Source organism: Pelodiscus sinensis, chromosome 26 (genome assembly GCF_052426305.1).
Source record: "Pelodiscus sinensis isolate ZL-2025 chromosome 26, ASM5242630v1, whole genome shotgun sequence".
Classification (NCBI taxonomy): domain Eukaryota; kingdom Metazoa; phylum Chordata; order Testudines; family Trionychidae; genus Pelodiscus; species Pelodiscus sinensis.
Genome location: NC_143077.1, coordinates 13635956 through 13661316, shown reverse-complemented (window position 1 = coordinate 13661316; position 25361 = coordinate 13635956). Strand labels below are relative to the sequence as shown.

The window sequence follows — 25361 nt, the reverse complement described above, 5'->3', positions numbered from 1 at the left end:
TGACGAGCCATGACGAGAAGTCACCGTTTTCCTGCCGCAAATCTTCCTTGAGGAAGCGACCCTGCCCAAAGGCCGCATGCTCCGGTAGTTTAACGAGCAGAGCCTTGATCAGCTCCCTCTGTCCTCCCACGGCTGTGGGCTTCCCCACCGACCTTGTTTGGCTGTAGGGCAGCGGTTGTGCCTCCCTGCAATAGGGCCCCGATCCTGGTTCCAGCTGCTACAAGCACCACTCATCATGGAAAGGCTTTTGCACTGTTTACCCGAAGTTCACAAGGTAGTTCACCCCTGGGGCACCTGCTCTGGCTTCTCACCCACTCTTGGGACATGACTGACCCAAGAGCTCAGCTCCTGTTCCCAGTACACAAGGGGCCAGTGTGTTCCGCAGCCAATGTACATTGCACCAAGATGACGCGGAGCCAAGGCCTGGCGCTGGCTCACTGCCCTGGGGTGAATTTCACTCTCCACCGAGGCGGAGCAGCCCTGCTGCAGCCATTGCTCTAGTCTGGTTCAGACGCAGGAGTGGGATTCCAAGGGGAGAGCCCGGGGAAGGAAATGAACAGAGGCATTTGGAAAAAAAGAAAAAACCAACTTTATTTCTCCTCCGAGCAGAATTGGCAGCAAAAAGTCACAACAAATCAGCATTTTCACACCCACTTGGGAGGAAACGCATCCAAACAACACAATAACTTACACGGAACGATGGGTCAGCAAAACCGAGCGAACAGTCCTTCAGCTGCAGCGACAGGCGGGTTGTCAGTTCCCCCATAAACTAGTCACTCCAGGGAAAGCAAGAATGGGAAGAAGGGATCGGCTGCTGACCAGCAAAGCTTCGACAATGGACATTTCACAGTGACCTGCACAAGTGTGAAATGCTGCGGCACAGCTGGACAAAGCTACTGACATCTACTTCACCGCCTTCCCTCCCAAGTCACACGCAGACTTCTCGCATCTCCCTAACAGCACGCAGGACTGGCCGGCTTCACGCAAGAACACCCCTAGAAAATGGACCCAAATGGAGACCGCTGTCCAGCCCCTACCCTGGGCAAGCCTGCCAGCAGGGTAAGCGCATTTCACCTCACACCTGGGTGTGAGAAAGAGAAGCCAGTGTGAAGAAGCCCACTTCAAACAGGGCCAACCGTCTTTTGGACTCTCAGTGCATCAGCTGCCAGACTGTGCAACACTGCAGTGGGGCAGAGCAGTAGCTAGAAGGTCCCGCACTTGTGAAATAAAATTGCCTCTGGAGAGGGAAAAGGAGACACCCCCTCTACACTGTAAGAGCAAGGCAGATGCGCGTGTAAATATAAACGCACAGTCCAGCCTGTTTGCACATAAACCTTGCTTTACAGTGGAGTGGAGTGTGTGTAGAGACCCTGCAGATCCACGGATATCCACTATATAGCCACGGGGACCCGCCTCTGAGGATATGGATGCAGATACAAATGTATCTGTGCAGGACTATCTGTGTGCACATCGTTTTCGCTTTACAATGATGTGTACAAGACACACGTGACACCCTGGATCATAGAATGTTTTCCAAAAAAGTACTGGGACCCCAGGCAGAGCGATTGAAACTTATAATCCATCTCAGGTTCTAAGTGGACATCAGCACAGAAGTACTGCCCTCCTTAAAGTCTCTTAGGGCACCTGTTAAAGCAGGCTAGTTTCTAGCTAATCAAAATGTTGCCAGCAATTAAGACACCCTAAAAATCCCCACTCAGCTGGACTCCTGCAGGGAATCCGCTGTGGAATCCCCAGAGGAACTGCCTGCAGTGGGTAGAGGAAAAGTGGTCTCTCGGTCCTTGGCACAAGGGAGGCTATTCACAGATGTGCAGCAATCCCAGAATCAGGCCTAGTAAGTGGGACAGAGCCCCCGTGGGGTGTAAGCAGTGCTATGGGGTGAATTTCCCGTCAGGGCCTCATGAGCTACCAAGCGCAGATATGCAAGGCAGAGCCAGCGTTGACAGGCACACACACACAAAGTGTCCCATGGTGCATGCGCCCTCCCTGCAGCCCAGGGCTCTTTGGGAGACCCCAGTTCTCAGCAGGGCTAAGGAGGCGGAGCCAGGGGTGGGAGAGACGGAGGGTTGCTCTGGGACTGAAATGGGGAACACGCAGGAGAAGGGACTGAGGCTGGTTTCAGGACTAGGCCAGGTACAAGTAGCGAGAGGTGCAGCAGCCCCCAAGGTTGTTTTTTTTTCCTTCACAGTTTAGCGCCTCGTCCTCCTGGCCCTGGTGCTGGGAGCGGGAGGTCTCACCCCACTTAGATCTCAGCGCACAAAGGCACAGACCCATCCCGAGCGGAGGCGGAGCTGGAGCCAACCTGCCACAGGCCCCCAGAGAGCAGGCTGCGTGCAAGACCAACTCGCCCAGGGGGCACTGGGTTGCTGCAGCTTCCCCCCTCCTCCACCAGACGAGCCCTGCTTCCACTAGGCACTTCCAGAACCCGGAACTGGACACACCCTGCGGCCTGTTCTTCAGGAGGGCTCGGCGGGGCAGGAAGGGGCTCAGCCGCCCAGCCCAAGCATCCAAGAGTCCCTGAGGTGCTGGGGCCACTGTGACAGCGGCTCCCCCCCCCCCCCCATGCCCCACAGCAGGAGTTTCTTGGCCCCAACTCTATTGCGAGGATAGAGAGACGTTCATGCCCCAGTATCCAGCTCAAGGTGCCTGAGGGGCTGAGTACTGCACAAGAGGGAGCTGGCTTCAGGCTCCGCTCCAAGGACACGCACCCGCCAGGGCACCCCCCCCATCCTGGGCTCCCCTCCAGCCACAGCTCCTCAGTCTGGCATGGTTTTATCCCCAGCCCCTGCTCACAGCCGTGCAGAAAGACACCCCACTCCCGAGGCCAGTTGGGGAAAGCAGGAGCCTGGGCACTCGGACAGGAGAAACGTAGTGTGGCAGCCATGACAGCAGCACTCCTCGCCCGTCCCGTGCCCTGTGAGACGGCCAGCAGGGCCGCTCCCAGTCTTCCAGCGATATGGGCCACTGGCAGCCCGTGCTGGGCCGTGGGGGTGCGGAGGAGAGGATGTATGTTGGCGGTAGCCGGGTAAACACGGCAGAGGACGTCCGTTGGCGGTAGCCGGGTAAACACGGCAGAGATCTCTTTGGTACGAGGCAAGGCTCCTTGCGCCAGGCACGGCCGCTCAGTTCTCCCCTGGCCCGCACACTAGTCACCAGGCTCAGGGAGCGCGCGTGGCCGAGGGGGCAGCCGCAGCCGGCGAGGGAGCTCAGTCCAATTTCGTTACACGCAAACACTATAAAGGCACATCAGCTTCGGTGACCCTCCCCAAGGTCCTAGGCAGCAGCAAGAGTATCCCCGTGGAGCCCGGCCCCCGGGAGGGCGCAGGAGGGCTCCTGCCAGGCAGCAGCCATGGGAACGCCAGGCATGGCGGGGGTGGGTCTTCATTGCACGGGGGAAGGGCTGAACAGTTTGGCGGTTAATGGCCTGAGGGGCCCCAGGAGAGTGGGGGGGAGGGAGCCCCCCAGCCAGCCCATCGATCCAGGGCCCCCCCATGTCTCTTCGGACAGGTTCCGAACCCAAGTCTGTGAAATCAGGCTCCCCAGCGCTGCCCAGCGAGGCGCGTCCCGGGCAGGGCGTGGGGAGCACAGCCCTGTCAGGTCATGTAGCGGGTGATGGCTCTCAGCGCGTACAGCAGGGCCGCCTGCATCCGGGCCTCCAGCAACAGCAGGTTGACGTGCACCTGGAACGGAAGGAGCACGTGTGTCAGGGAGAGGCGGGGGTGGAGAATTACCAACAGCCAGGTGCAGCCCACGACGTGGCCTGCCTCCTCCATCTCCCCCAGAGACAGGAGGGGGCAGGGAGTACGGGGGAGGGGGACGTAGGATCTGTCAGGGCCTGGGGAGAGCAGCAAAGGGACGGCTGCAGAGGTCAGAAAAAGAACGTTCCCTCCCCCCGCAGTGTAGGGCAGCGCAATGGTGCATTCTGGGTTCTCCCCATACACCTTCCCTCAAAGCCTCGGGCACCTGGGCAGATCTTCCAGCAGGCTGCCCCCAAGCCAGGGCCGCAGCAGTGAGGGCAGGACGGGCACAGGAGGCAGGGCCGGTGCTGGCTCACGGGGGGTCCTGAGCAAGATTATTTTCAACCCCCAACCCCTCTCACACTGAGCAGGGATTCCCTTGAGCTGCCTGGGACCCCAAGCAACTGCCTAGCACGGCCTGGGGTGAGTGAGACAAGTAGCTCGGCTTCGCCTCAGTCGCAGCCCTGCCCCGTGGCCCCCGCACCTTCTCGGAGTGCTTGAAGTGTCTCCAGAAGTGGGTGTACATCCGCCGGGTGGCCTTCTCCGGGTAGCAGGCCACCGTTTTGATGTAGACTTTCAAGCTGCGCTCCAGGAGCTGGTTCACCTCCCCGTAGTCGTAGTCGTCGTATCTAGGAGGGACCAGAAGAATCCACTTTACCCCGAGGGGAGACAAGGGCCACAGCCCAGCTCCTCCTGAATTCCTCCCCTTACCCCATCAAAAACATGGCTCCATCCTGAGTGGCAGGGCATCCATGCACCCCTGGGCCCAGAACTGCACCCGCTTAGAGCAGACGGTCTGGGCTTGGGTGACGGCTGCCCCGAGGCTGGATTCGAACCAGGCCCTTTGACTCTGACAGCAGGTCAGCTGGGGCAAGAGGGAGCGGTGGGAGGAGAGAAGCGGGTGCGTCTGAGGGCACCAGACATAGCCAGGGCACAGGAGGCTGAGCGGGGCCCGGGCTCGCTACCTGATCCCGAAGACACAGTGGACGTAGTTCCAGATGGCCCTGCGGAGCATGGTGGTGTCCACCCCGCTGTGCATGGCGATGGTGTTGTAGGTCAGGTTATAGACCACCTGGAACTTCTCGTCCAACAGCTGCCCCGCGTCGGGGTACAGGCGGTTGATCAGCGAGTAGCCGTGGTCTTCCCAGGTGTAATCCTGCAAGGAGAAGGATGCTGGGACAGTGGCTCCAAAACCCTGCTGGGAGCCTTTCCCCTGGACCTGGGATCAGGCCTCCAGAGGAAACCACGAGCCTGGGACACAGGACACAGCTCTCCACGCAGGGACCGGCTGGGGACGGGGCCAGGCCCAGAGCAGGCAGACAGTTGCCAGCCCCGAGTATGGCTCCCCAGCCCCAGCTGCTCAGACCATCCCTGATGCCCTTACCCCCTCTGACTTCCGCTGCAGGGTGACTGCCCGCGGGAGGGGTCGTGGCAGCCTCGTGGACAGAGCACAGGAGCAGCCAGGAGGCAGGAGAATCCGGCTGTGTCACTGCCCCGGCCCGTCGCACTGGGCACCCCAGGCAAGCCACTGTCCTTCTGCCGCCTGCTGTGGGCCGTGCTCTCGCACCAGCCCCTCTGCTCCGCACCCGCCGCGCCACCCCTGCAGGCAGGGCCGCAGCAGCAGAGGGGAAGGAAGGAGAGAGGGGACCGGGATGCCCCAGTCACCCATACGCTGGCTCCCCGGGCGAGCCAGGCACCCCCAGTCACTGCAAGGTACCTGCGCTCGGAAGGTGGGCGGGGCCTGCTCCCCTTTCCTCGTGAAATCCTTGTATCCAAACTCCGGGTCCTCCACGAAGCACAGGACGTCGGGCGGCAGCACGTGCTCAGCGATATCCACTGGACGGAAACCGAGGAGACGTTAGCGCCGTGCCAAAGAGCCACTCAAGGAAACCCGGAGCCACCGCCCCACCTCACTCCTGAGCCGCGAGCCACCGGCACAGCCCTGCGCAGAGCAAACCCGCCGCAAGGCTCGGCCCTCAGGGGAGGTGCAATTTAGGGACGTAAGTGACCAGCCAACTAGTCCATCGCCTGGGAGAACCCTGGAAGCAGGAACCATGCTGGGAGGGCTGGCGTAAAAGCTGGTTCCCCCCAGCACTGTCTCTGTGGGGAGCAGGGAGGGTAACGGGGACCGGGCGGGAGCCAGGAATCAGCTGCCCCAGCTCACGCCGGGTCCCCCCCGCTGCGCTTCAGCCGTTTAAATGTATTAAGAGCGTCCCGGCTATTAATGCATTTAAAAGGCAGAGTCGCAGCGGGGTTAGATCCCCGGGGCTGGGCGCTAACCCTGCTGTGGCTCCTCCCCTTATCGACTAGTCGATGAAAAATCCATTGATTAACCCAATTTAACATCCTAGTGCAATTCACTCCAGCCACATTGTTCCCCAACTCCCCGGGAGAGAATTACACCCCACACAAGGAATCCGCAAGAGCTATCGTGGTGCCCAGGCCCCCTCCCCTGCTCAGGGAGCAGGCCAGTGAGAAGGGGGCCGCTGGTCGTCCCGCACAGGACTCCCTCCCTTCTCCCTGATGGCAGCTGTGCATCACGCAGCAGCAGAGAGGACTTGTCCTTCCTTCCCTCCGTCCGCGCCCAAGATGAGCCACTGCCAGACATCCACCAATGCAAATGAGCCACCAAAAGCCTTGGATCCCCGTTGGGACAAGCGCCTCTGCCTCCTGCCCTCCCCTCTTCACTAGTGTTCCCTGTAAGCTGAGTGCTCCTGGAGCACTGCTTGGGCAGCTACCCAGGTGAGATTTAAATGCTGACCAGCTGATCAGCCAAGCGCCCACAGCATGTGTGTCTACTGGTGGTGCACATCCCTTAGTGCATACAACAAAATTATTCCACACACGCAAGGAAAAAAAGAGAGAGGGAACTCTGCTCCTCACCCGAGGGGGCCACAAGCAAGCTCTCCGTCTTCTCCAGCTCGAAGCGGGTTTCCATCTCCTCCTGCGTGACCCCCTCCTCCTCCAGCTGGCACTCCTGTAGGAGCTTCATCCTCGCCATCAGCACCTCCACCTCCTGCATGGCGTCTTTGCCCTGGGCGGGGGGAGAGCGAGAGCGTGCAGGGTCAGCGCCAATGGGGCTTTGGAGAGGGACGTGGCCAACTTCATTCCAAGCACAAAACTCCCCCTGCAAAGAACAGTCCTTGGAGGGCCCACATGCCCATTGTTCAGTGCGGTCGGCTGCTGGGGCTTTGTTCAACTAATGTGATGGGAAGTTGGCCCTGTGCCCAGGTACAAGGTGGGGGCCTGGGCCTCTCTTGGGGGCTAGATTCTGAGCAGCACCCCTAAGCAAGCCCTGCAGAAGGGGCAGGGCCCAAGGAAAGGGGCAAGTCTCCGCTCCCCCTCCCAGATTTGGCTCCAGCACTTGGTGCCGGTCCCAGTGTCTTAGAGCAGCCCCGAGGCTGCTCTAATTTATGACTTGCCTCCCCAGGCTTTCAATGGGGAACCATCCCAAATAGCTGCAGCACAAAAGACTCCAGCCACTTCTCCAGCTGACCACAAAGCCCCACTCAAGCCAGCCGAGGGGGGCACGGTGGGGGGCAGCTCCTCCCCGGGATGGCTGGAGAGGCCATAAAGAAGCCACGTCAGCCGAGCCAGCCCGGAAACTGGCTCAGAGCCAGCTTGGGCGTTAGCAGGAGGCAGGTTCCCCTGGACCGGCGCTTGCTCAGGGAAGGGTTCACAAAGTTGCAGATTTAACCACCCTCCTCTCTGCAGCCCCTTCCCCCGGCAGCCTTTTCTGCTCTGGAAAGCCTGGTAGTTGACCGGACAAGCTCCTAGCCCATAGATTCCTGAATTGGGGGGGGGAGGGGAGTGAAGAAATCCCAGGGGGGTGCAAGACGACCCAGCCCCCTGTCAATCTGCGCCTAAGAAAGAGCAGCCCAGGGGGTCTGTGCAGCCCAGGCAGGGTGGAGGATAGAGCGTCCTGAGCAGACTTCAAAATGGCCGCCTTAGAAGGGCAATGCCTGCTCTGCTCTTAAAATGGCAGCCTTTCCCCCCCCCCCCCCCAACAAGTTTAGGGGGGGGAGGAGGGGCTTCTCAAAAATCAAAAAGGGGGCGTGATGCCGAAAAGTTTGGGAGCCACGGTCCTAGCCCCTCTAGCCGGGACACAGCCCCCAGACGGCGCCAGGAGACACTTCCAGATTTTCCATAGCAGCCAGGCTTCGTCCATGGCTTGGCGCCAATGAAGGGCCCAGGGCCATTCCCAGGAAGTCAAGCTCCGGGCCAGCGTGCGGAGCTCGGGGAGGGGCGGGAGGAGAGAAGGCAAGTCTCTCATTAAGGCACATCGCGCCCGTCGCCCCAGCTCTGCCTCGGCATCGCGCTCCGGGGCCCCCGACTTACGCTGGAGCCGCTCACTCCGTCCTCAGAGGCTGGGCTGCTATCGCAGCTGCGTGGCGAAGGCGGCTGGAAGGGGTGGCTCCCCTCCGGCTCCGCCTCTGGGTTGATGCCGCAGCCGAAGACGAAGGAGGCGAGCGAGTGGTAGTGCGTGAGGAGCACCAGGCCCTGGATGAGCTCTGCAAGGGACCAGCTGTTCTCGCCCGTCTTCAGGAGAGCCTGAAACAAGTGCACGACATTCCCTGGTCAGCTCCTCCCCAGAGGGGATGCATGTGCTCCCCCCGCCCCCGTGCGGCCCTCCTGGAGCAGAGACCAGTGCAGGGCGCTGGGGCAGACAGAGGGGCGTGAGGGGCAGATCACTGCAGCCCCTACTATCCCATGCTGCATTTGCCCCTTTCCGCCACCTGGTGGCAGGATCACGAGGGGGAGGAGAGGGACTGGAGGAGACTTCAGGAGGGCAGCAGCCTCCATTCCTGCACCCCGGGAAAGGCAGCAGCACCCCGGGAAAGGCAGCAGCTCGCTCAGCTGACGGGAGAGCCCAGATCCACCTCCGCCAGCCGGTGTCCCTCACTTCAGGCAGGCTCATCCCAGGGGGGAGCCAGACCCCCCCACTCACCGTTCCCCTCCTCGCGGCCGAGCCAGATGTGCAGCGACTGCCCCGCTGGCGGGACGAGGGGGGAAGCGGCCCTGGGGGCTGCTTGCTGGGCACTCACTTCTATGTGCTCCTTGGTGACGAGCCAGGGCCGGTGCGCTAGGATCTTGTTGATTTCGCTGAGGTTCCTGAGTTTCTGGGGGGCGCAGTGCAGGCCCTGCAGCCACGCCGGGTTCCCGCCCACCTTCAGGAACTCCGCCACGTGGAAGCCAACCAGGTAGGAACACTGGTGCCTGGCCGCTGCCTGGAGGTGGGGACAGAGACCAGGGTAAAGAACTTGCCCCCACACCAGGCCAGCTCAGGGCCTTCCCTTCGCACAGTCTCCAGCGCGGCCTGTTCCCAGGCACGGGGCGTGGGGCGGACCAGGGGACACGGACACACCTCACCTGTTCCCCAAAGCCTCAGCTGTCTTATTAAAAGGAGGGAACGTGGCGCTCTAGCAGCGCAGGTGGGGAAGAAACGAGACTCTCGTGTAAGTGACCATGGAGCATTTGCAGAGCTGGAAACGACGGCGCTCGGGGGAGCTGCCCCATTCGTTCGTCTCAATGGCGGCCCCGGTGCACACCCATGATCCTTTGCCCACCAACACCGGGAACACGGGAGCGGCAAGGCAGCGGATTAGGAAGAAGTCCTGAGCACGGGGCTGCCCCGATGGGCCTACGAGGGCTGGGGGCTGTGGACAGATCTCTAGGGAGCGGCTCAGCAGCAGGAGGCGGCTGGGGGGAGAAGGGAGGTGGGTTCCCTTAGGGCGGGCTCATCTTGCAGGGCTCCAGGAAGAGCGCGCTAGTGCTTGGGCCAGTGGATTCAAGCCAGGGCCTTTCTGATGCCTCCTCTGGCCCCGTTCCCCACCCCAGGGGACACCAGCCAGGGCCCAGCCACGCTCACTCTTAGCAAGTTGCTGCTGATCTTCAGCCCAGGTTTGCCTCTGCTCAGTTCTACCTCCCTGCTCTCAATTCCTCCCCCAAGCACCCAGCCCCCTTCTACAGCCATTCCCACCGTTCAGCTCCCCGCCACGGGGCCCTGGCCCCCGGGCCCTGAGTGCCCCCCGCCGCTCACCATGATGGCGATGTAGTGGCGCTTGTGGTAGGGCAGGGGCCCATCCATGTGCAGCAGCAGATACTGCGTCTTCCAGAAGCTGGCCAGGTACTCCGGGTGCAGCCCCATCACCATGGTGATGTTATCCACCCTGCCCATGGAGACGAACGCCTCGATGAGGAGCTGCCGCTGGGCCCTCTCCGTCCCCTCCTGCAGGATCTGCGGGGAGAGAGGCGCTGAGAATCCAGCCGCCCACCAGGCTCCCCCCCCCCATTTATTGGGGGGCCGGATGGGAGGCCTACAGGCGACTCCCCCACTCATGTGCTAACAGCACAAGCATCCCAGCCAATCGTCCAGGCCTGTCCCATCAGTGTCATTTCCACACCCCGGCTGCCCCTAACCCTCCAGCAGCCCCACGGCCGGCAGGGGCCTCACTGAGGACGTCTGGGCTCCAGGGAACAATGAACTTCGCTTTGGGGCTTTTCTGTCCCGAGCACGGAGAACAATGCTCCGCACAGGACAATCCCACCCCGCTCGCACAGCGGCACCGGCAGCTCCAGGAGCAGGGTACCCTCTCCAGATCACACAGGCCCCCCGCAGGCTGGGATCCCACACCCATACAAGAGGGTCAGCGGTGGCGTGCTGCCGAATCAAGCCCCGGCAGCGCCAGGGAAAGGCCCTAGGAGCCGGGAGGAACGAACACCCTTTCGCTGCAAGCTCCCCGGGGCGCCGAGTCTCTTGGGAGGTTTGCGCACCTACCCCAACGGGCCTCCTCCGAGCCGAGGTTCGTAGCGCAGCGCAACCAAGACTGGGAATAGGCAGGCACAGTCCGAGAGCAGAGCCAGACCACGGTGCGCCCCGGAGCAAGCGTGTGGCCCTGCTCTCCTCCCTGCAGTCCCAGCACCTCCAGGCAACAAGCAGCCGATGCCCTGCAGGGCCCCTCTCATTTCCCTCGCTCTGTCAGCACTGTTTGTGGTCCTTAACAGCTCTCGGGAGGGGATCGTCCCGCCTCCCCGGGCTTTGGGGAGGAACCAATAGGGGCTGGAGAAAGGTTGGATTTGTTTCCTGCAGCAGGCCTGGCGCCCCGCCAGCTGATGCAACAGAGCGGTTTGCTCAACCCACCCTCCCCGTGCCTTCTCCTCCCCCGCCACGCCCCCCAGCACGGCAGGCCGGGTTACAACAACAAGAGAGCCCTGATAAGGAGTGGCGGGTGCCCAGCTCTGCACCCTGACGTCAGCTGGTGGAAGAACTGTCCGTGCAGCTAGCCTGGGAACATAGCGATACGGCCGCTGGCCAGGCAGGGCTCCGCCGGCTTGCTAGGTGCGGCAGAGGGGCCCTGGTGGAGCATGAGGAGGTGGCTACCTGCCCAGAGGGTATCCGAACCCGAGCGGTTCTTGTTTTCAGAGCAGGGCAATTAGGAGCAGTTTAGTCACCCTCCCTGGGTCCCTGCCCCGGGCTAGAAAGGCAGATGATGCAATGGGACGGGCACGAACCAGAACCAGCTGGGCTGCAATTAGCTCATTGTTTGTGAGCTGAGCGGTGAAGGTTGCGGGACAGACACGGCAGTGACGGCAGCAGGGCGATGTGGGAAGCCCCCGGCCTTGTGGCACGGCACAGCGAGGGCTCAGCTCAGACAGGCCCACGAGCCCACCCCCTGGCTGCAGGTACCGACACGCTCCCCACTGGGCGGAGAGTCGCCGGAGCGTCAGGGTGCTGGGCCTGCCCTCCGGGGAGTCAAGGAAACAGCCCCGTTTCTACCCCCAGCACAGAGAGGAGCAGCGAATGCAGAGAGGGAAATCCAGGTCCTAACTCAGACCCCAGCCAGCCACGACTGTGCGACTTCCCCTGCATGGTTCTGACCCTCCTGCGCTCCTCAAGTGAGTGGGGAGCCCCGGCACAGGGGCGGAGGCTGGTCTCCCTCTTTCTGGAGACGCTCCACGCAGCCGGCTGGGAGCAAGACTAGTGCTCTTCTGCTCCAAACAGCCAGGCGTCTAGCCCCTGCAGGTGGCCAGCAAACCCCTCCCTTCGGGCCCGCCCGGGCTTTGTGGTCACGAGGGGCCCTCTTGTGCCATGCACCAGGACTACGCCCCGCCACCCCTCCCCCACTCACCAGCCTAGCTTGCTCACGAGAGCGACGTGCCACGGTGGGAAGCGTGAGCAGAAGGGGAATGTTATACCCTCTCCCGGGTCCCCTCCCCACCTACCGTGCACCCAGCTACCCCCCCGCAGCACTGATCCGCAGGGATAGAACCCTCCCCACGCGGCTCATCTGGCCGAGCTCCTCTCCCCACCCCCGCACGGCGCAGTCAGACCGTTCGCTTCCTCCGTAGCTCTCCCAGCCTGGCAAGCGGGGGCTGGGAATTAGGGAGGTTGCAATTCGATTAATCGGCTCATCGAGCAGTCAATGGACTTTCCATCGACTGCTCGATGGGTCGGTAAGGGGGGGGGGCTTGCTATCCTGCTGCGCCTCCCCTTTGAAATGTCCAGGGGCCCGGTGGTCTCTTGTACATTTCAAAGGGAGAGAGGCAGCGGGAACCACGCTAGCGGGGGCAGGGGAAAGCAGTCCCGGCTGGCGCAGGGTCCCCTCTATGCCTCTTCCTTTGAAATGTACAGGAGCCGCGGGCAGCTCTTGAACATGCCAAAGGGAGGGGAGTAGCGGTGGGACCTGTTTCAATCCCCGCTCGCACCGTTTCCCCACTGCCCCCTGTGGAGATGGTGCCGAGGGGGAGGGGAAACCAGCTTTTAAGCCGGCTCCCCCCAGCATCGGCTCGTGTTCCCCCACCTTGCTGCCTCTCTCTGATAGAGGCAGCAAGCGGAGGGGGGAAGTGACTACTCCAGTTCCTGCTCAGCTACCTGATAAGCATTTGCTTATCGGGTAGTCGACTAGACACTTACATGTGTAGTAGAAAGCAGGTCTACACCCCCCCCCCCATCCCAGAAGAGAGGGGACCACCCCTCCCCCCAGGAGCCTCGGCGAGATCGATTTGCTTTAAGCCCTTGTCTCCTACCTCTTCCACAGGGATGAAGGAGCTTGGGCCTCTTCCCAGCTGCCGGGGGATTTTTATTCCTCCGTCCTAGGAAAGAAAACAAGGAATCGAGTTGAAGACATTGCCCCGGTGTGGCACTGACAGAAGCCGGAGCCGCCCCAGTCCTGCCAGCGGCTGCCTTCCCTCCAGAGCCCGAGTCCCGCCTCCTCCCAGGTGAAGGCAGTGGGACAGGAAGGGGTGACTCATGCTGTTCGCTGGCTACTTTGAGGACTCCTCGGAGTGCATCCTCCCCCAAAGCAGCCCGCAGCGGTCCCCCAGTGAGATTGCAGCAGGCACACCTCCCTGCCAGCCCCCCCCCCCCAGCAGGGGGGCTGGAATGCACAGCCACCCGCCCTCGTGACAGCATGCCTGGGCAGGAGGCAGAAAGCAGCCTTTGAAGTGCGGCAGAGAGGTTTCTAGGGATGTCCCCAAGCGGGGCTGGTGCATCTCACAGGCATTTGTGCTGCGGGGTGAGATTACACGGAAAGTGTCGCGTCACGGAGCTCGTCTGGCAGGAAGCTGGAGGAGTTTTTACAGTGTTTAACTCCACTCCCCCCCCCCCCCACCAGTTCTGGGGATCCACAGAAGGGAATGTAAAGGTGGAAGATTATACTGCAGCAGCCAGTTCGGCCAGGGAGACTCGGTGCCAAGTTCCCAGGCCCATGCCCAAGTAGCCGAAAAGGGAAGAATGGCATCACACTAGGTCCTCTGCGCACCCGAGATACTCTGTGCGCCAGCGGTCTGAATTATTCCTAGTGGATCTTAGGTTACCCGGAGCACCCACGGAGCGAGGGCTGGGGGGCAGTGTAATCAAGGCATTGAGACGGGCTAGCAGACGGCTCCAATGGAGGGTTCAAACGCACGCTCAGCACTGCGCACGTCTGGCCTGGCAGCGGATGGCACCATGACCTGGCACAGAACAGCACTCTGGCTTGGCACCTGCCGCTGATGGTGTAACACGCCAGGCCCAGATCCCACCATCAACCTTTGCCCACGAGTGGTGAGCAAACACGGATGTTGCTTCTGAATCAGGTGGGCGAGGGGCTGAGGGAAGCAGGCCTCACAGAGGGTGTGTCTACACGGCAGAGTTTTTCCGGACTACCAGAGGTACCCTGGAAAAACCTCTGCCGCGTCCAGGGAACAAGTCTGCTCTTTCAAATTTTTTTTTTCAGAAGAGCAGACGTGCTTTTTCAGCATCCCTTTAGGCCTCGTTTTACGAGGAAGAGGGTATGTTCTGAAAGAGGGTTCCCCCCCCCCGGGCTACGTCTACACTGGCACCCTTTCCCGGAAATGTTTAAAACGGAACAGTTTTCCGTTATAAGTATTTCCGGAAAAAGCGCGTCTACATTGGCAGGATGCTTTTCCGGAAAAGCACATTTTCCGAAAAAGCATCCGTGCCAATGTAGACGCGCTTTTCCGCAAAAAAAAGCCCCGATCGTCATTTTCGCGATCGGGGCTTTTTTGCGGAAAAGACTACTGGGCTGTCCACACTGGCCCTTTTCTGGAACAGTTTTTCCAGAAAAGGACTTTTGCCCGAACTGCAGTAGCTGGGATCCTTTTGGTATTCGAGAACTGCGGGGTGCTAACACTTTTGCAGGGGGGAGGGGGAGGATGCACAGCTGCGTCTGGTGTACTTCAAATAAAGGCTCCTCCTCCATCCCTAAAGCTGCTTTTCAGTAGCAGATCCGCCGGCTATACACATGTAAATGCTCCAGGACTGTTGGGTTTGCCTTCCAGGAGCACGGCGGAGAGCAGGTGTTTGTGAGCAGGATCAGGAAGGGCCATTTCGTGCCTCACCGCCGCAGTCTAGTGCCTCAACAGGCATTAGTAGTGGGACACTCCGCGAGGTCCCAAACTACACAGCCACAACCCCCAAAATGCAGCCACTTCTGGGATGGAGGGCGGCAGACAGCATGCCACAGAGTACAGGGAAGAAAGGGAGAACAATCCAGCCTTGACCAAGAACTCTCGGTCAAAGCCCTTCAACTTTAGCAAGGATCTTTACGCACAAATTTCCAACAGACAGAAACTCGGATTCAGGTCTCTTCCCACCCACAGGTACCCAGTTGTTTCTTTCTCCCCTGTTGAGGCCCCTTGTGCCACTGGGGAAACAGGCCACGGCTGGAGGGGACTGAAGAGTAAAAAGGCAATTTTCTGAAACTGGAAGAGTGCGAGGGCTTTGGGAAAGGACAGGGAGAAGCAAAGAACTCGAGATGCCAAGGAAGAGGGTTCATTTAAAGCTGCCTCAGTCACACTACTAAACACGCACCAAGCCTGGTCTATAGCACTTTTGTGATGCGTCTCTCTTTTGTATTTCAGTGGGAGACACGAGACTCACTCACTTCTCTTTCACAAAGACAGCACCTTACCAGCGTTACCAATTTCCAAATCCCAGGGGGAAATACCTGGCTTGCATCACAACAGCTCCTACAGCTACCAGCCTGTGAGCTACACACCAGGGCTACGTCTACACTGGCATGATTTTCCAAAAATGCTTTTAATGGAAAAGTTTTCCATTAAAAGCATTTTCGGAAAATCGCGTCTAGATTGGCAGGATGCTTTTCCGCAAAAGCACTTTTTGCGGAAACGCGTCCGTGGCCAATCTAGACGCGCTTTTGCACAAGAAAGCCCCGATCGCCATTTTCGCCATCGGGGCTTTTTTGCGGAAAACAGTACTGTGCTGTTTACACTGGCCCTCTTGTGCAAATGATTTGCGCAAGAGGGCTTTTGCCCGAACAGGAGCAGCACAGTATTTCCGCAAGAACACTGACGATCTTACATGAGATCGTCAGTGTTCTTGCGGAAATTCAAACGGCCAGTGTAGACAGCTGGCAAGTTTTTTTGCAAAATCATCTGATTTTGCGGAAAAACTTGCCAGTCTAGACACAGCCCAGGTGAGAGGCAGGCCCTAGCCCAACGTGCTCACAGTCTAAAGAGAGGATGGAGGAAAGAGACTATTGGCTGCATGAGATGGGAAACTGAGGCACTGATTGCTCAATGACTTATCCACAGTCTCCTGGTTCCCAGTGCCTTATTTGGCAGAGAGAAGAATGGCCTTGGGGAACCTTCTTCCTTCCACTACCAGGCAGTGGTGGGGTGTTCCTGGAACCCTGCACCTCTTGCTCTGGGGGAAGGTATCTTATCCACTGCAGCTCCCTCCCCTTCCTTAGTTCCAAGAGTACCAGGTCCACATTGGTTGAGGGCAGAGCTCAAACCCTTGACCTCTGGTTCCAGAGGCAGGTACCTTATCTACTGTGCCATTGCACCACCACAAGCTTGGCACTTGATGGACCTGGCACCCTTGGAACAAAGGATGGATAAGGGGGGCCCAGAATGTGGGGAGGTTGCAGGGCTTCTCCAGTGGCACAGCAGATAAAGTAATGAGTCAGAACAGACCCACTCCATGGTAGTCACCCCATCTGCCTCCAACAGCTCCAGGGAGGCTGGGACACATCACCTCTAGAACAGCTTCAAATCTCCTCCCTCCTCCAGGAGTAAAAGTGCTATAAGGCCCATGCGTAAAACCAAACACACCAGAAATGTTGGGCTGCAGGGCCCTTGAGACGCCTGCCCCTCTGCACCAAGGCAGGGCCAAAGACAGATCACAACCAGCCTAGGTAACCAGGGCAACACTGAACTCACCATACAGCATCAGAGCAGACTACACACCCAGTGAGAACAGGCAGCCATAGGGCAAGATGGGACCACTGGGGTCACCCAGACCAACCCTACTCCTGTCCCTCAACAGGCAGAACATGCCTGCCCCACCCCCAACAGTCTAAATCAGGGCAGGGAACCTTTTTTGGGTTGGGGGCGCACATGGGTGAGAAGAAAGAATAAATAAACCATCCCCCCAACTCCTCACTGACATGGCCCCCAACTGAGAAGCAGAAAGATCCTCCCCACATTCCCCTCTTACACCAGTGCCTAGGGAGGCCCAGGCTAGTAGATTTTGTGGGCTCCCCTAGGCTCTGGGGTGGGGTAAAAAATGAGGGGTTCAGTGTGTAGGAGGGGGCTGCTGGGAAGAAGGCTTGGGGTGTAGGGTCTGGGCAGGAGTGAGTTGGGGGGGTGGTAGGGCACAGAAGCAAAGTGGGGGTGGGACTCTGGGTGGGATGGGGGCACAGGGCCGGAGCACCAACACTGGCAAGCCAGGCCTTAGGTTCCCTACCACTAGTCTAAATGCACATGGGCGAGGCGCGTGCCCTTCCCGACGTGTTAGACCAGTGGTCTCCAACTTTTTAGGCACAAGATCATTTTTTGAACGTAGGTGCAAACCAAAATCTCCTTCAAACCCAAACACCTTTGCCCCCCCTCCCTCGTGCCCCTTCTCTGAGGCCCCACCCCTGCCCACCCCATCCTCCCTCCCTTTCACCAGGCAGGGGCAGCGGGTTGGGGTGCAGGTTCTGGTCTTTGATGAAGGGATCTGAGCTGAATCTAGGGCAGGCAGCTGGGATGCTCAAGGGGGTCCGAGGTGCAAGCTCTGGGAAGGTGTTTGGATGCAGGGGTGCTCAGGGCTGGGGCAGAGCTTGGCGTGCAGGAGGGGGTTCATGACTGGGGTAGGGGTTCAGGGTGTGGGCTCCAGCTGGGCGCTGCTTACCTGAGGTGGCTCCTGGGTGGGGGACTCCCCCAGGCTCCTTGGAACCAGGGCTAGCGAGGGGGTGGGAAGGGGAGGAGTGAAAGGGCTCAAGAGCTTCCACTTCCAGACACAGGCCGGCTGCTGGAGGCCGCGGCACGGGAGGGATCCACGCCGAGGCACACGCAGGCTCACCTTCGCCCTCCCCCGCCCCTTGCAGGTGCACAAGTAACAGCTCAGCAGGTCTCTGGGCAGGCTCCCAGCTAAGTCCAGAGTGGGCCTGTCTGGGAGGCAGCAGACAGGCCGGGCCAAGAGAACCAGCCCACACTGGGATACGTCACTGAACCAGGCTGTGGGTTGTCACCAGACATTCACTCAGCCAATCGCACCCGGCTGTCACCCCAGCCCACCAGGTTACTAAAGTTCATGGTGAGTTACCTGCAGTAGGCAGCAATCTGGTGTAGCCGACTGTAGATTAAAGACAAGATTGGAATGTGCCAAGGCTCTGGGCAGAAGGGACAAAGGGCCACATCACACCGGGACTTGGGATAGCTAGAGCCCGTGGTAAAAAAGTACAGGAGAGCGGGGGTGGGGGAGAAGGGAGGGAACTGGATTCCCCCCCCCCCACCCCTTCTCTTTATATTCTACTGAAATAGGACAAACCCTGCTCACTTTTTCACTTTGGAAACCCGCCTTTCCTCCTGATCCTTCGAGAATCCAAGGAGGCCAGGCTCATGCCAGTCCGTTCCAGGAGGAGTCTGGCAGGAGCCCGTGTTTCCAGCAAAGTGAGCATGCCAATCAAATTACAGCACTTCCTCAAGACACAGGAAGTTGCATGGCCGGGCTTGGCATGCCTCACTCTCACGCAGGAGGGAATGTTGACAATGCCCTGCGTGCCACTAATTGCACATCAGCAGCTGGAGACAGACAAACGAAGAGGGGCAACAGGGGAAGAGCTGGGGATTAGGGGCCACATGGCCCAAAGGACAACAGACAGCCCCATAGAAATGGGCAACTGAGGCAGCTAGTCCTCCAAGTCCCACTGAATTCCAATGGGAGTTGGGCACTTCATCCCGGAGACTCCCGTGGCACATTCCAGCAAAAACAAAGGCATACAGCAGGCCCCTATCCTGCCTGGATTGCCAAAACCAACCCTCTCCTGTGATAAAGGAAAGAGCAAAATACACCCCCTCTGGAGTCCACTGGAGTCACTCTGTGCCCCCCACCCTCACCCCATGCCCCAGCCAAGGAGCAGCCTACTCAGAATTTATTCCTCAACTCTAGTTCAAGCCCTTTAACACACAGCGAGCGCTGCGCCAGGAATCCCAGCTTCAAGTAGCAGCTCACTTTGGCTCCCCCATAGATGGGCAACCTGTCCTAGGCAGCTGGTTTTTCCTTCGTCCCTTAAAACACGATTTTAAGAAATCAACTTTGTTATATTCCTACCTCCTTCCTGCAACTAGACATGTGCAATTCACCATCTCCTCCGCCAAACGCCTCTACACACACCCCGCAATTGGATCCCATTCAGCAGCAGCTCCCCTTCCAACAGCCTGTCCCCTCCTTCCTTCCCTGTTTACAAGACTCTTGGCACCTGGCTGCTCCGTGTTACACAGGGCTCTCTTGTGATGCAATGCACCCTGCATGTTTCACCCCCGGGAGGTGTTGAAACCTAGGCAGTCAGAGGAGCCAGATGGCTCTTCAAAACCAGAACCTTCTGATGTCATGAAACAGAACACCTTGCAGAACCAATGGGCAGGCAGCTGTGCTAATTTCAACCACTCTCCACCAGTGAGGTCAGCACAAATCCTTTCCACGTCCCTGCCCCCACCCTTTCCTAGTCACCCGTAGAAGTTATGCATTTTCTGGCAGTGCAGAGACATGCTGAGCGTGGAGATTTTGTACTTTTGCTGCTTTGTGTTTAGCAATCATTTGGGTGCCTTATGGTTCCTTTTAGCCAGTTAAGCCTCATTCCGCCTGCTAATGTATTATCCTGGTTGACAAACGGTTCTGATTTGCCCAAGACCACCAGAAGAGTTTGTGCCAGGTCTTTTGATTTCTTGCACTGTAACTACTGGGGTGAACTTAGTCCATCCTCCACAGCAAGGCTCTGGCACCCTTGGGACATACAACAGATAGGTCATACAACTGATCAGGAGGCTCCTCCAGTGACACAGTAGATAAGGCCTCTGGCAGTCAAAAGTTCAAGCCCTGCTCCCAACAACATCCTGGAGATAGGATAACCAGCAACAAGAGCTTATGGTCTGACTGCAGGGATTCCAGGGGCTAAACTGTAAACTGCAGCATGTCTGCATTGCCACAGCCCCATCAGGCATTGAGAAGGACACACAAAGGGTACGTCTAGACTACAGGCTTCTGTCGACAAAGAGCGTCTAGACTACACTGAGTTCTGTCGACAAAGCAAGCTGCTGTGTCGACATGGTAGTGTAGACGCAAAGGACAGTTTACATGCAATAACACCTTCTGTCGACAGAACTCAGCGGTAGTGTAGACGCAGGTATAGTTTTGTCGACAAAAGTCCACTTTTGTCGACAAAACTCTAGTCTAGACACACCCAAAGATTAAGCAAACAGCATTACAGCCCCTTCCCCCCAGCAAAAAAGTATCCCAACATGCCTGAAAGCCAGCTACAGGTATCTATACAGGTAAATGCAAATGAACAGTGCAGGCAATCCACCCATGGTATCTGGAAAGGAGGGAGCAGTGACAGGAGAGATAGGGCTCCTCTACAGTAGAAATGCCACATACACACAACAGCTCACTTGATGACCACACACTGCGCTGACAGGAGAGAGCCCTCTCACTGCATAATAAATCCACCTGAACAAGAGGAGGAACCTGGGTTGCTGGGTGAAGCGCTCCTGCCAACAGAGCTGTCCAAACCAACCATGTAACCTACCTCACCCCCAGGAGCAGCAGCAGAGCAGACTTGGCCTCAGACATGGGAATGAGTCAGCTGGAATGTTAGCCAATGTCTTGACACTCTTGGCAAAGGGATAAGGAAGTGTCCTTGCTGTATGCCAGCTCTGTGTATTGTATTCTGCCTCTCTAGATGTTCCCCCAACTTCGGTGGTTATGGTATTCTTCCGATGTAGGCCCCAACTGCTATCAGATGTCCATGTGCACACAGCATGAGTTCCAACCCAGAGATGGCTGCATCTCCACGGTGGGCAAAGTGAAACCCTAAATATCCTGAACCCACTACACTGGCACGTTTGGCTGGCCTAGCTCCCGTCCATAAATCTCAATGGACTTCTCAATGAAAGGTGATTTAGAAGTGCAGATCACTGTATCGGGACAAACATGCAATAGTATTGACTTTCACACTAGAGTCCCAGTATTAGAGAAAGCGCAGAACTTAGCCCCTCCTACCTTAACAGTTGAGATGAAAGGGCATCTCTTTGGGTGTAGCAGCACAGGATCTAAGCTAAACAGTTTGGATTTTAATCTGCAGCGATCAGCTTTACATTAACACTTTAATTGCATCTCAATCATTGCTACATATTCATTATTTAAACATTCATTCCTATGTGGCTTTTCATAGCTTACACCATCACCACGTGGGGTATTTTTGATGTAGGTTCTTGATTGCTGCACAGTAGTTTCTAGCTGCATTCTCTTTCTAGGATCAACACTTTGTGATAGGACTTAAAAGCTACAGTGTGTTAATCCTGTACAACAAAACTCAACAACTTCTGAGTGAGAGACCCAATCTCCCAAGGTCTGGAGTGCAGTAGATGGAGGGGTGGCGGAAGAGGAAGAAAAAAAAATTCTGGGGGGGGCAAGTGTCCCGAATTTTTGTAAAACAGTATTTTCCCCATGTAAATTGTCAACATTCTGAAATTCAAAAGATTTCAGTCGGCCATGTATTTGATTGGAAGACAGGGGAAAGTTGCGCAAAGTTTTTGCTGAAGCTTTGAAATTCCAACAATTGCAAGCAGCTCTTGTGTGCTCACTGGCTTGAAAGCGAGACAGATGCTAGCCGCTCAGAGGAGAAGGGATATGCTGCACCATCCAAGGGCCTGGCAGATTCAGAGCTCCATTAGTATTGTCTAGTTAAGACATGCCCGAACGTAACAGACTCCTGGGCTCCATTCCTTCCTCTGCCCCCAGCTTGCTCTGCAGTCTTGCAAGCAGGATAACTTGCAGTGCCCCTGTTCCACCTCCACCCCCTCGCTATAAAAAAGGATAATACCCAGCAGGGATGTTGGGAGAAGTGTGTAGGTGTAGCTGTAGCTGTTCCAGGATATTAGAGACACCAGGTGGGGGAGATGATCTTTTTTATAGAACCAACTTCTGTGAATGAAAGAAATTCTGAGCCATACAGATGGTATTCCACGTGCCACAGCTAAACACAAGATGGGACAGATTGTTTAGCAAAGTAAAAAGCCTCAGGGGGTAAGTAGCCATGTTATGCTAAAACAACAGTGGCACCTTAGAGACTCACAAAATATATAGGATCACGAGTATCTGATCAAGTGGGTTTTACCTAGATAGAGCTCATAATCCTCTATATTTCTTAGTCACGAAGGTGCCACGGGACCACTCTGTTGTTTTTAGTATAAGTAGTTAGCATATATTCCAAGGGACCATTCAAGATAGACATTAGAGTTATGGATTATTACAATTCACATCACACTAACCCCTGTTTTTGTCCTATGACTGCAGAAGTGTTTAGAGACCCCCTCTATCTTGAATAGTCCCTTAGTAAACAGTCTGTTCCACCTTGCACTTAGCGGCGAGGCTAGTAGTACCTCTCCCAGACCTGAAAAGAGAGCTCTGCCAGATCAAAACAGAAGTTGGTCCAGTAAAAGGTGTTACCTCACTCACCTTGTCTCTCCAGTGTGTCTAAGTCTCAGAGAGGGGTAGCTGTCTTGGTCTGTAACTTTACAAACAAGGAGCAGTCCTGTGATACCTTCGAAACTAACAAATATATAGGATCATGAGCTCTCATGGGCAAAACCTACTTCTACAGATGAGCTGGCTCAGTGTTTTTTTTCAGAGTTTCTAAAACAGTGATAAATATCCCTTGAGGTAAACAGAGGTCTTCGGGGGGGGGGGGGGGGTAAATCAACTCATCTAATTATTTGGTCTAGATTCACAACACTAGTGGAATCCATACAAATTAAAATTTCATACAGTAACTTGTTTACACTGCTCTATATTCAGTCTGTTTGACATGGAAGTACAATAGTTATACTACAATTGAGTTTATAATTATATGAGAAACATGAGCCAGTAAGCAATTTTTCAGTAGTAGCATGCCGTGACACTTTTGTATTTTTAAGGTCTGATTGTATAAAAAGGGGTACAGTGGTCTGGAAAGTTTGAGAGCTATTCTTCTAAAGCATTTTGCAACCTCTCACCTTTTCCTTTAATGTCCCCTCTCTTTACTGCCATGATATTGTTCACGTTGCTTGTGTCTGTCTAGTATATTAAAACTGTAAATGCTTCAGGACAAGGACAGTCTGCTACTCTGTACAGCACCTAGCCAATGGTGAACATTTTGACAAATCCTTAGGCACTGTAATTAACAAGATCAATAATAATGTCCGAGAAGTACCAAATACAGTATTCACAGCACTTCCGAGTCTTACACAGTGACTGCTCCTCTAGAGGACTCCCAAACCCATCAGTGAACTAGTTTCAAAGCCCAAGCTCCTCCATTAACAAACAAACAAACAAACAAACAAAAAAACCCAGCAGTGTATTTTGAATACTCCCTAGCAGAGATTAAGGAAGAGAAAGCTGCCTGCCCATCCTCATCCAGATCTGCAAGAGACACAAAAGTTTTCTGCACAATGAAGTTCTGTTCCCACAGGATTCAGTTCTGCCATCTTCAAAAACAAGCACAGCAGATGGACACAACCGAGGTCTCTTCATGTAACTACTGGACCTTATAAGGGAGACAAGAATGATGAAAGCCATGTGCAAAGAATCACTCAGCTGGAACTTGGGAAACTTGGGTATTACATCATCTATTTCCTGCTCTAGTAGCGACCTGCTACCTAGCTTTACTCCTTTCTGTGCCTCAGTTTCCTTTCTCAACCTCATATTTTTAGGCTGTAAAGTTCCTGCACACATCTTCAAACTATGAAACTCACAAGGTGCCCAGATGGGGCCAAACAATTAAGAGTGCATGAAAGCCACATAGAGAAATTGCACAGGGCTCATCAACACAGTCTATTGTATTATTTGCTCTTCTTATCTCCACCTGCCTCTTCCCCGTGTTTGTTTACCCCCTAAATAAAAGAAGAGCTGGTCACCTTTTCATCTGCTGAACTTTCTCAGGGCCCTCAAGAAGGCTTTTAGTTACTGTATTGTCCTCAGTACCCGGGGAGGAGCAAGGTACATTGTAAGTTGTTGGGAGCACCAATTTGTGCGCCATTCAGATAGCACCATCTTAGCAAAAGGAGGCGAAGCGCATTTGGAGGGTCCTGCACTGCAGTTTGCGGAATACCCACCCTGAAGAGGACAGCTGTGCCTTAAGGTAGCAGAATTCCCTGCCCAAGAGTCAAGTAGGAGAAAGGGCGATTTCAAACTCAAGGGGGTTGAGCATCTCTATTTAAAGTTTAGCCATTAAAGAGTCACAGGAGGTTTCTGTAAGCTAGGGGGAGCAGACTCGTCTCCCTCACATCACCCTTTGGAAGGAAAGGGGGGGGGGGAGGAATCTTGTTCTTAAACTGGAGGTTAAAGAAAATCTTAATGCATGGTGCCAGGTTGTTACAAGTGTCTCATCTGTATTAAAGACAGGAAATTAAACCAAGTAAACATGGAAAGTCGAGGTTGGGAAAACTTCTTTTGCAAGGGAAGCGGTAGCTAGTTATTTTAAATTCTGTCAACTTCAGAAGGGGCTGTTCTCTCCGAAGTCAGTAAGAATCGGTCTTAGAAGTGATCTCCATCCTCCTTAGCGAGCCACCCGTCCCCCTCAGCCTCCTAGTGAGACTACTTCGTTTACCCCGGGGGGGAGGGGGGTGACAGGCCCACAGCTTGGGACATGTCTGTACTTGCGCCCTGTTCGCCCAACAAGAAGTCAAATGGAAACTCTGATTTGCCTCCAATGACCGAGAAAAGTCGAGAAGAGAGGGAGCGAGAACTCGGTTCGCGGCACATGCCAGACGCTGCAAAACTGTTTGCCCATCGGATCTAGCATTCACCGGCCCAGGGAATGCGCCGATATTCGCCACCGGTATGAACAACCTCACGCCCCCCCTTCGCATCCCATTTCACTGCGGCTGATGCAACTGGAGTAAAAGTGTACTGTTAAAGAGTCCCTTACGCGACCAGGCTGGATCTGGAGCGCCGCCCCCTCCCCCAAATCGTTTAGACTGGGAAAGTAAACAGCTCCGAAGTTACAGACCAGGGCAGGAGAGAAGAGAAAACTGGAAAATAAGCAAACCCCTTCCGAAAAAAGGGTGTGTGTGTGGGGTGGGGGAGGGTTCCCCCCTTTCCATTACCTCCTTACTCCGCAACTCGCCACATCCTTCGCAGGGCAAGTAGCTCGCGATGCCCGTGCAGCTGCGGCACTCGGAGTCTGCAACGATCATGGTGCCGTTCGGGGTGGGGAGGGACTCGGGTGCGGGGGAGACGTGGGGCGAGCTCTGCGCCAGCGCTCGGACCCGGTTATCTGTCCGGAGGGTGAAGGTGCATCGCGGGCCGGGCAGCGCCTGGGCACGTCAGTTTCGCGGCAGGTGGGCGCCCCGGGGTTCCACGGCAGAACGTCCGAAGGTGGCCGCGTTCTGGAACGTCCGGGCGCATCAGGGTTCTGGAACGTCCGGGCGCATCAGGGTTCTAGAGCGCCGCGGAGCCAACCCACTCGCGACTCGCTCCCAGCCTCCCAGCTGCCCTCTCATAAAGGTCTAGGCGGGGAAAACAGCTGCCCGCGGCGGCCCACTGACCCACTGGCCCAATCACCTCGCAGGAGGAGGAGCGTCCTCCAGAGCTCGGGCTCAGCCCCTAAACTTCTC

At 56.7% G+C, this 25361-nt stretch overlaps 1 protein-coding gene across 3 annotated transcripts; it reads right to left on the bottom strand.

Annotated features, from left to right (window-relative positions):
* Positions 1-571: 571 nt before the first annotated feature.
* On the bottom strand, positions 572-25261 carry SESN2 (sestrin 2). 3 transcript variants are annotated; one of them, XM_075908598.2, is made up of 10 exons: positions 24852-25261; positions 12783-12848; positions 9796-9993; positions 8801-8983; positions 8094-8306; positions 6639-6789; positions 5473-5591; positions 4721-4911; positions 4240-4384; positions 572-3698 (listed from the first exon to the last, which is right to left on the bottom strand). In XM_075908598.2, the coding sequence occupies exons 1-10, from the start codon at positions 24939-24941 to the stop codon at positions 3612-3614; spliced, it is 1443 nt and encodes a 480-aa protein (XP_075764713.1). In that variant the 5' UTR covers positions 24942-25261; the 3' UTR covers positions 572-3611. The 3 variants fall into 3 exon arrangements, with proteins under 3 accessions (XP_075764713.1, XP_075764715.1, XP_075764714.1); XM_075908600.2 differs by lacking the exons at positions 12783-12848; positions 24852-25261 and adding an exon at positions 10530-10894; XM_075908599.2 differs by lacking the exons at positions 12783-12848; positions 24852-25261 and adding an exon at positions 10534-10893.
* Positions 25262-25361: the final 100 nt, after the last annotated feature.

Bases quoted from the DNA above. Each gene is read 5' to 3' on its own strand.
- SESN2 (XM_075908598.2), bottom strand. From the start codon at position 24,941: ATGATCGTTGCAGACTCCGAGTGCCGCAGCTGCACGGGCATCGCGAGC. The intron at 12,849-24,851 runs GTAATGGAAAGG...TTTCTTTCCTAG, and splicing joins GCGAGTTGCGGAGTAAGGAG to GACGGAGGAATAAAAATCCC. The intron at 8,984-9,795 runs GTGAGCGGCGGG...CCCCACCTCCAG, and splicing joins GCCACTACATCGCCATCATG to GCAGCGGCCAGGCACCAGTG.